Here is an 8,736-nt window from a genome sequence, read left to right as displayed (position 1 = left end):
TTATTTAGTTGCATTTATCATCTAGGATAGGTAACAATGCGTTTGACTAAGACTTTAAACGAAACCGTTTTACTTTTATTATGAAATTCAAATATTTAAAAACTATCCTATAATAAAAAATAGCATCTATTAAAATTGTTTTAAACTGTGTAAATACTAACTATGCGTTGTTTGGCTTCAATACAAAATTTTTTTTAACATTAGGACTTACATTGTTGTATTTTATAAATTCATTGTAATTTGTTCACAAACAATTTACCTGTACACCAATCAAATCTGCCTAATTAATACATAATTTTCATACATTTATCACATATGGTACGTATAGTCTATGTTTTTTTTTATAATTTGTATTTAATTTGTAATTTTATAAGTCTTATTATGTTTACATTAAATTAACTGTTATAGCCGATAAAAAAAATTAAGAATTTATTATATGATTGTGGATTGAGAAAAGCAAAATGATTAACAACAATCACAATCCGTAAACTACTTGAATGGTCTTTACACTAATCATAAAATAATTATAAATCTATGAAATGTTACTATTTTGGTCATTATTAATAAATACACTAAAAGTTGTATCGTTTAAATTTATTGTTCAATTTAGATAGTACCTACTATAAAAGGATATTTAAGATTTTTCATGAACTTCAGTAAAACTCCTTCATTGCTAAGGATGTATATTGTATATAAACCCACCTATATGTGTTTTGGATTTTAAAAATTCATCATTAAACATTTCATTTATGATGTTACTATAATAACAAATTTAGGAACCATTGTAATATGTATCCTAAATGTACATTACCGTAAAAAATAATATTTTTTTAGTCATTATATGATGGAAAAAAGGGATATCACTCTGCTGTATAGTAGGTGTCTAGAGGGATCACTGTAACGAATGGGTTAAATTTGAAATCAATGGTATATAATCAATAATCATTATATACGAAAAACAATTCTGAACGAAGACGGTCTGTTAGCCTATAATATTATTGAGTATATTTTGTGGTATTACTGTTACCTATTAAAGTAATTTATTTCACCATTAGACTTTAGTAAACTAGTAATAAAGTAGGTTGAATTATTTTTTTACCAAAAAAGTTGTATTTAAAAATGCATAGTGTGTATACAATATAATAATATACTTTATAAGTTATTAATAATAATATTACTACAAATAATATTTTTAAATTATAACAAGATAACTAAAATCATTATTTTTCATTTTAATATCAAATTTCGTTGAAATTGAATGCAATAAATTCATCGTTCCCATCAGAATCTAAAATAAAAAAAAATTATATTACAAATTAGTCAGCGGTCAAAAGATTAAGTGTAACTAAGCTACTGAGAATTCAAAAAAATTATTTAAAAAACGTAAGAAATTGTGGTTTTATTAAAACGATTTAATGGTTTTGAAGGTGATTGAATCATTAAATGACATTGCATTCGAACTCACAATAATAAATCCAGTGCCAAGGAGTCCGGGACTTTTCCACTCACATATCGGTAAATTATTAAACGTATTTTGTTAAAAATTAATATTATAATCCTTAAATACATACAATTGGATAAGTCATTAAGAAACCTTCTATGAATCCATGCTGTACAAAAACAGTTTGAATTTAAAAAAGATGTGTTATGAGTAAGAATAACGTACACGAAGTTTCGCCTAATTAGTTTATAATAATTAATAGGATATGTTCAATATTTAATCAACGTCACAAATACGATAGTAATTTACTATAACAAATATTATTTTTGTAGCTTTAAATCATAATTAATATTATAGAAATATCAATAAGAATATTTAGTACATGGTGATAAAATTCCTAATTCCTAATAAAAATAAAATGAGATAATGTAATTCTTCTAAAATAAAATAATAGCCATGGGACACAGAATGCCATTGTTTTGTCTATATTGTAGTAATATTACATGTGTGCGTTTTCAAATATTTTGCTTTAATCGTAGGTGTTATTTAAATTAAAAAAATTAGTTCTTTTTCCAACAGATAGACAAATATGTTAAGGTACCTAGTATATTATACATATTTGTAATATTTAAATGTCATTATTATTTTCAAATCATTAAAGAAAACATTTTTTATTAGTCAATTTTAAATGTTGACAGAAAATAAATTAATTTAAATACTTAAACCAAGTTTTCAAAAACGTAATAAAATGGTTTATGAATTGGACTTCATATATTGTTGTGTAAACATTGCATATCCACCGATAACTTGTCACCAGATTTTTCTTTAATTTTGCTATAAAATGCTCAATACTTATTAAAATCGTTTTTGTAGAAATAAATTAGTATAGTTAAAAATTATCCAAGTATTATATTGTTTTCACGCTAAAGTATTTTTGAAACTTTTTTTCTTTGTTTATAGCCCCTGCAGACAGAAATTTATTTGTAATGATAATATTATAAAACCTATTATTATTATAACATTATTATAAATATAGTTATATTATTATGCAATTTGATTATTCTTATTAAAATAAAGCTAATTGTATCTTGCATATTTTGCATATTTCAACGTTTTAACAATATAAATGCATATTTGTAGTTTTATAGTGTACCTAGGTATATTATTATTTATAGCACATATATTTGTTTTTTGTCATATTTTCACATTCACAGCCACATAATATCAATAAAATTACGACCTGTCTTTATTGCCAAATATGAGATGAAATACTCATATGCGATAAATATATATATATACACATTACATTACCTATATAGAAATTCGTTTGCATCAAACAACTTCTGATCATCCAGTGCAATAAGGTAAAATATGAATTCAATCTTAGTTTTCACTTTTTATTTAAGTAGGCTAATATTTTATAGATTGAAGATAGAAAGAATGTTAAATGGCAAAGAATTTAGTGAAGACGACGAAATACTTTTTAAACTTTTAAAACTTTTCTTTACCTTTTTTAATACTTATTTTTTACATAATTTTAAATAAAATATTTTCGATTACATTTTAAGTGCATATTTTGTAGAATTTAAAATATTTATTTGTATACAACACATTTCTGTCTGGGAAATTTAATACTAACTAACAAAATAGTTTTTAAATATTTTTTTAGGTTAGAAATGGACGCTGCGGGCAGCAAAGAAAAACAGCTACCAAATCCACGAGCCACAGCAAATATCTTCGAAATTCTTACATTCAGGTGCTAATTATTAATATTTGAATTATGGTTGCATTAGAATATATTATATATGCTCATAATTAATAGGAATTGAAAAAACTTTAGTTACCTACTTTACTTCATTAAATCATAATTTCGTAGAGCCCAAATTAAATATAACTCAAAACAAAATATTTAATTTAATTTTAATAGGTATAGGTTCTTGTAATAAATTTACTTTTTTATGATACAGCTGGATATTAAACCTCTTTAAAACTGGACAAAAGAGAGATTTGGAGAGCAATGATTTATACGATCCACTTAACAATGACAAGTCATCATTATTAGGATTAGAAATTGAAAAGTAAATTTATAAGATTATATTTTTTTCAACTAACTTTAACAATTTTTTTTAAAAATTTTGTCGATAAAAGGAGATGGAAAATCGAGATAACTAATGGAAAAAAAACAAATCGGGAACCAAGTTTATCGAGAGTTTTAGTTCGAATGTTTGGTGGAAGTTTTTTGTACTATGGGTTAGTGCAAATGTTCATTGAAGCCATATTAAGGTAAATATATTTATTAAATCGTAAAAAATTATTCAATATTATCATATTCAATTTTCACTCGTATGTGTATAATATCATTGTAAGCAAGCCTTTGATATTGTTTTAAAAATAAACAAACATTTATTTTATAAAACAAAATCAGGGAACTCGATCTGTTGTATATAGTAGGTAACCAAATATAGGCAATAGTGTGATGGCTTGGGGGCTAATTTCCCCTCTACATTTAAAGTAATAAGTCACGAAAAATGTTTTCTTCAGTAAGACAAAAATGGGTTAGAACGAGTATGCTGTAATACACTTTCTCAAATATAGCTATTCTCAAAATGTTTTCAATATTTTACTAAAGAATGATTATATACAATTAGAAGTGCCTATATAATTTAAAACACAAACAATTTGTATCAAAATAAAATTTAAATTTGTTAATCAATTTTAATCGATATTAATGTATATTTATATTTATGTAAAATAAAAATATTAAATATTTGTTATACATATAGTTAATACAAGAAACCAGTATAGATGATATTTTCCCTCATTAACGGGGTACATTTACACAGATTAATGTATGAACAATATGAGGTATAAAGCCCTGTCAGTTAATGATGTCTTAGTTGCGCCTATAGTTTTGATTGTTCCTTATCATTGAGTTACTTACCCAAATGGATGTGTTAAATTATAATTCACTGATAAATCATTGCTTATAAAAACAATTCTAAGGTTATTGGAAAAAAAAATTGAAGATTATAGACTATTGCCATAAAAAAATCATATCGGTGCTTATAAGTTATAATATAATGTGAGTATGAATGATGAGAGTGAACTTTTTATAGAATGACTCAACCTTTACTTATTGGCGGACTGTTAGCATATTTCAACCACGGTGGATCCAACATCATAGACTCTAAACACGCATATATGTATGCATCTGGTCTGTTGTTAAACATGTTAGCTAACATAGTGTTGTATCATTGGTCACAATTGGAAATGGTACACCTTGGAATGAAGATCCGTGTTGCTTGCTGTTCAATAATATATAAAAAGGTAAATTTACTTACCAAAAATAAAAAGGTACCTACCTATACCATTACATTATAGGTATATTATTGTATCAATCATTATTGAATATCAAAATATCGAACACGTCTTGTTGGTTCAAGTAAAATCGAATAAAAAAAAATTTAGTTTTCAAAACACCATTTTCTTCTTAGCCTATTAAGTCTTTAACTGGCGTGTATAATGTATATGGAGAACGAGTAGTTAGATTCATAGTGTATTTATCTTTAGTAATAGTGAAAGTATATTTTTATTTAGTTTTTCGAACAAACGGCACTTTAATTGGTGACTCGAAAATCAAGGATAGTACGATTTAAAGTTAACGATGTTTTCGTTGTTAATGAGCAATAAATGTTTCATATGATTTATAATAAATTAATTATTATTATTACCTATGAGGCTATGCCTTATGTTTTATCAAATATACATATAGGCATTAACATTAAGTAAAACTTCTCTCTGTGAAACCACAGTCGGTCAAGTAGTAAATTTGATATCAAATGACGTAAACCGATTCGATATGACATTAAGATTCATACAATTTTTATGGATCGGACCCCTGCAAACTATTTTGGTCACATATTTTTTGTGGCAAGAAATAGGCGTATCGTCAATAATTGGAGTAACTGTCTTTCTCGCGTTTGTTCCATTACAAGGTACGTTTTAAAGCGATTGTAATTTGTAGCATGATAACGTATTTTTAAATATGTACATTTTTATTTTCAGGATGGTTGGGGAAGATGACGTCTGACTATCGGTCAAAAACCGCACCGAGGACTGATGAAAGAGTAAGACTAATGAACGAAATAATATCAGGCATACAAGTGATTAAGATGTACACATGGGAGAAACCTTTCGCATTGCTTGTACAATATGCAAGAAAGTATGTGCTACGGAAGTATTTAATAGGTGCTAAATTAAATAAATGTCAATTTGTTTTGTTATAGAATGGAAATCGAACAGATCAGAGGAACATCGTGGATTAGAGTTTTTTTGCAATCATTCAGAATATTTCATTTTAGATTTGCGTTGTTCATAAGTATTTTTTCATATGTATTATTAGGAAATTACATTAATACGCAACAAGTAAATACACAATTTGAACACTTATTATAAAGCAGGCACGGTGATAGAATTTTCTTCCCTGGGGCGCGGATACTGGAGCAGATACTTTTTTCACATGGGCTAGGGTTTTTTCAAAAACTTTAGTGATTACTTATATAAATAATCGACTTTAATTTAACTCCGCACTGCTATTATAGTAGTATACATTTAAATTTTTTATATATTCTCAGTAGTTTTATATAGGTATTCTACGTTCTAAATAGATAATATGACATGTATGAACTTTTGAGTAATTCATATTTTTCAAAAATAGTATACACATGATGCCTGATAAACCGTGTCATTGTAATCTGTATTGTATTGACTATTGATTAGGCATATAAAAATAACTTAACATTTTATGTCATGTGATAAAGGGTTTTATTTACTATAAAAATAAAAATTATTGATAAATAGTAAAAGTGGTGTATTTACTAGGGTGGTAGGGTGATTAAGGGGATCAATCCCTTCTTAAGCTGTATGTAATATTATGCAAAAGTTTTTGGAGTCCTGACTAAAGGTATCTAACTCTCCCCCCTCCATAAAGACACAAACCTAAATACGCCACTAAATAGTAATATATAGGTACTAACATAATATTATATAACCATAGGATATCTAAATGTCATAAATTAATAACCTAATATAATAATATTAAAACCTTTTTAAAAATAGCTGAATGTTCGTGCATTGATAGGCTCTATAGTATATTATTAATTCGATATTTGATTATGGTAAAAATTATCAAAATACTCAAAGAAGCATCTATTTATTAATATTAAAAAAAATAATTGAATACATTTATGAATTAGCTCTTATAAAAATAACAAGTGACGTACTGTAATCTATTACATTTTTCAGTGGAAGGGTGACTGGAACATTTCCTGGGTGAAAAAAAACCCTCCCTGGCGTCTCATAAAGCCTTGCCTAGCTGATAATAAAAAATAGTCACAGTACAACCCATATATTACTGTGTTATATTAATCAATAAACGTACTTCAATAGGTTTTTGTTATAATATCGTATTACAATATATTATTGACAACAATGACAGTATTTTTCCCTCAAGGTGTTATAACACTAGCTGAGATGCTGATATCCATTAAACGCATTCAGGTAAAAAAAAATAATAATTATCTCACAAATATTAAAATATGTAATAAATAATTGTTTTTTTTTTGTTTGAAAAGTCATTTTTACTACAAGATGAAAAGGACAAGCCTAATAAACAACTGTTATTGAAATCAGAAACAACATCGACAAATGGCGTAGAAATGTCAAACATTAATAGTAAAAATTGTATAGAAAATACAACTGAAAATGAAGGAGGTATTGAGAAATTGGGAAATTTTGGAATCGACATTTTAAACGCCTCAGCCAAATGGATACTTAATCAACCAGATAAATCTTTAAATAATATTAATTTAACCGTTAGACCTGGGCGGTTGGTTGCAATCATTGGGCCCGTAGGAGGCGGAAAAGTATGGATGAGTTATATAAAAAATAACAGAATGATAATATAATAAAACTTTACATTTTATACAGAGTTCACTGATTCAATCGATTTTACGAGAGTTGCCCCTTTGCGAAGGAAGTATTTCCGTGCGTGGAACAGTATCATACGCATCTCAAGAACCTTGGTTGTTTAATGGTTCAGTTCAACAAAATATACTTTTTGGTTCACCAATGGATCATGATCGTTACAAAGAAGTACAAATTTCAAACAATAATCGGATTTGTTTTTAATTAAAAATTGTAAATTTCAAGGAAGTTATTTATAGGTTATAAAAGTATGTGCATTAAAAACCGATTTTAAACAACTTCCCTATGGTGACAGATCATTAGTAGGAGAAAGAGGAGTCTCTCTTAGTGGTGGTCAACGAGCGAGAGTAAATCTAGCAAGGCAAGTAGAAAATTAGTTGTTTTAAATGTTGTTTTAGATGATTTCAATATTTTTTTAATAATTTTTAATGTTTTATAACTCTAGAGCTGTATATAAGCAAGCCGATATTTATTTATTAGACGACCCTTTGTCAGCTGTTGATACACACGTTGGAAAACATATATTTGAAAAATGTATTAAGGGTAGGTACATAATGTCTTATAGGGCGATGCCCGTTTTCACCACATGTGTACTTTCCCCTTTTCCACCAATACCCGTTTCCACCAAATAAAATAAAAAAATTAAAAACAATATAATATTTATTATGGTATAATTATAAATGGTCAGATATAAAAATTTGAAAAAAAAATATGATAATTATTATGGTATAATTATAAATGATACCTCAGTCATGTAAAAAAATTAAAAGCAATATAATATTTATTATGGAATAATTGTAAATGGTCAGATATAAAAATTTCAAAAAAAAAATTTAATTATTATTATGGTATAATTATAAATGATACCTCAGTCATGTAAATTGCAACTATATCGGGTGATTCTTTTATCAAACAACACTCATTATTTCAAAAAGCGTAAATTTTTTTGAAAATATTTTTGTACATAGTTTCAGGTTGCTTATAAAACAACGTTTTTATTAAAAAATTATATTTTTAAATATTTTTTATCCTTATATTTTTTAAGTTTTTACTTTTTTGAATGACAACATTGGGTTTTAATTTTATATTCTAAAGCAGAACATTTTTCTTAGTATTTTGATGCATGAAAATCGAATTTGGGGCGAGTAGTTTAAGAGTTATAAATATTCAAAGTTTTGATGTGCGGAGTGGTGTGGTACGGGGTTACCCCGCGAAATATTTGTCCACTTCTCCTTTTTTAAGGATAAAAAATATTTAAAAAAATGTACGATTTTTGAAATAATGAGTGTTGTTTCATAAAAGAATCACCC

The 8,736-nt window shown here is 26.4% G+C and overlaps 1 protein-coding gene across 1 annotated transcript in view; it reads left to right on the top strand.

The window, feature by feature from the left end:
- LOC107882152 (probable multidrug resistance-associated protein lethal(2)03659) overlaps window positions 1-8,736 on the top strand; it is a 41,978-nt gene continuing 33,242 nt past the window's right edge. The window contains exons 1-14 of the mRNA XM_029490615.1: window positions 1-318; window positions 1,428-1,515; window positions 3,092-3,197; window positions 3,409-3,519; window positions 3,590-3,724; window positions 4,558-4,768; window positions 5,214-5,436; window positions 5,507-5,663; window positions 5,728-5,866; window positions 6,890-7,000; window positions 7,075-7,365; window positions 7,430-7,594; window positions 7,666-7,787; window positions 7,872-7,969. Of these exons, the coding sequence (XP_029346475.1) occupies window positions 316-318; window positions 1,428-1,515; window positions 3,092-3,197; window positions 3,409-3,519; window positions 3,590-3,724; window positions 4,558-4,768; window positions 5,214-5,436; window positions 5,507-5,663; window positions 5,728-5,866; window positions 6,890-7,000; window positions 7,075-7,365; window positions 7,430-7,594; window positions 7,666-7,787; window positions 7,872-7,969 (1,960 nt within the window). The 5' untranslated portion in view covers window positions 1-315. The remainder of the gene's footprint in view (window positions 319-1,427; window positions 1,516-3,091; window positions 3,198-3,408; window positions 3,520-3,589; window positions 3,725-4,557; window positions 4,769-5,213; window positions 5,437-5,506; window positions 5,664-5,727; window positions 5,867-6,889; window positions 7,001-7,074; window positions 7,366-7,429; window positions 7,595-7,665; window positions 7,788-7,871; window positions 7,970-8,736) is intronic.

The sequence above is a fragment of the Acyrthosiphon pisum genome, chromosome A2 (assembly GCF_005508785.2).
Source record: "Acyrthosiphon pisum isolate AL4f chromosome A2, pea_aphid_22Mar2018_4r6ur, whole genome shotgun sequence".
NCBI lineage: Eukaryota > Metazoa > Arthropoda > Insecta > Hemiptera > Aphididae > Acyrthosiphon > Acyrthosiphon pisum.
This window is presented reverse-complemented; position numbering and strand designations above follow the sequence as displayed.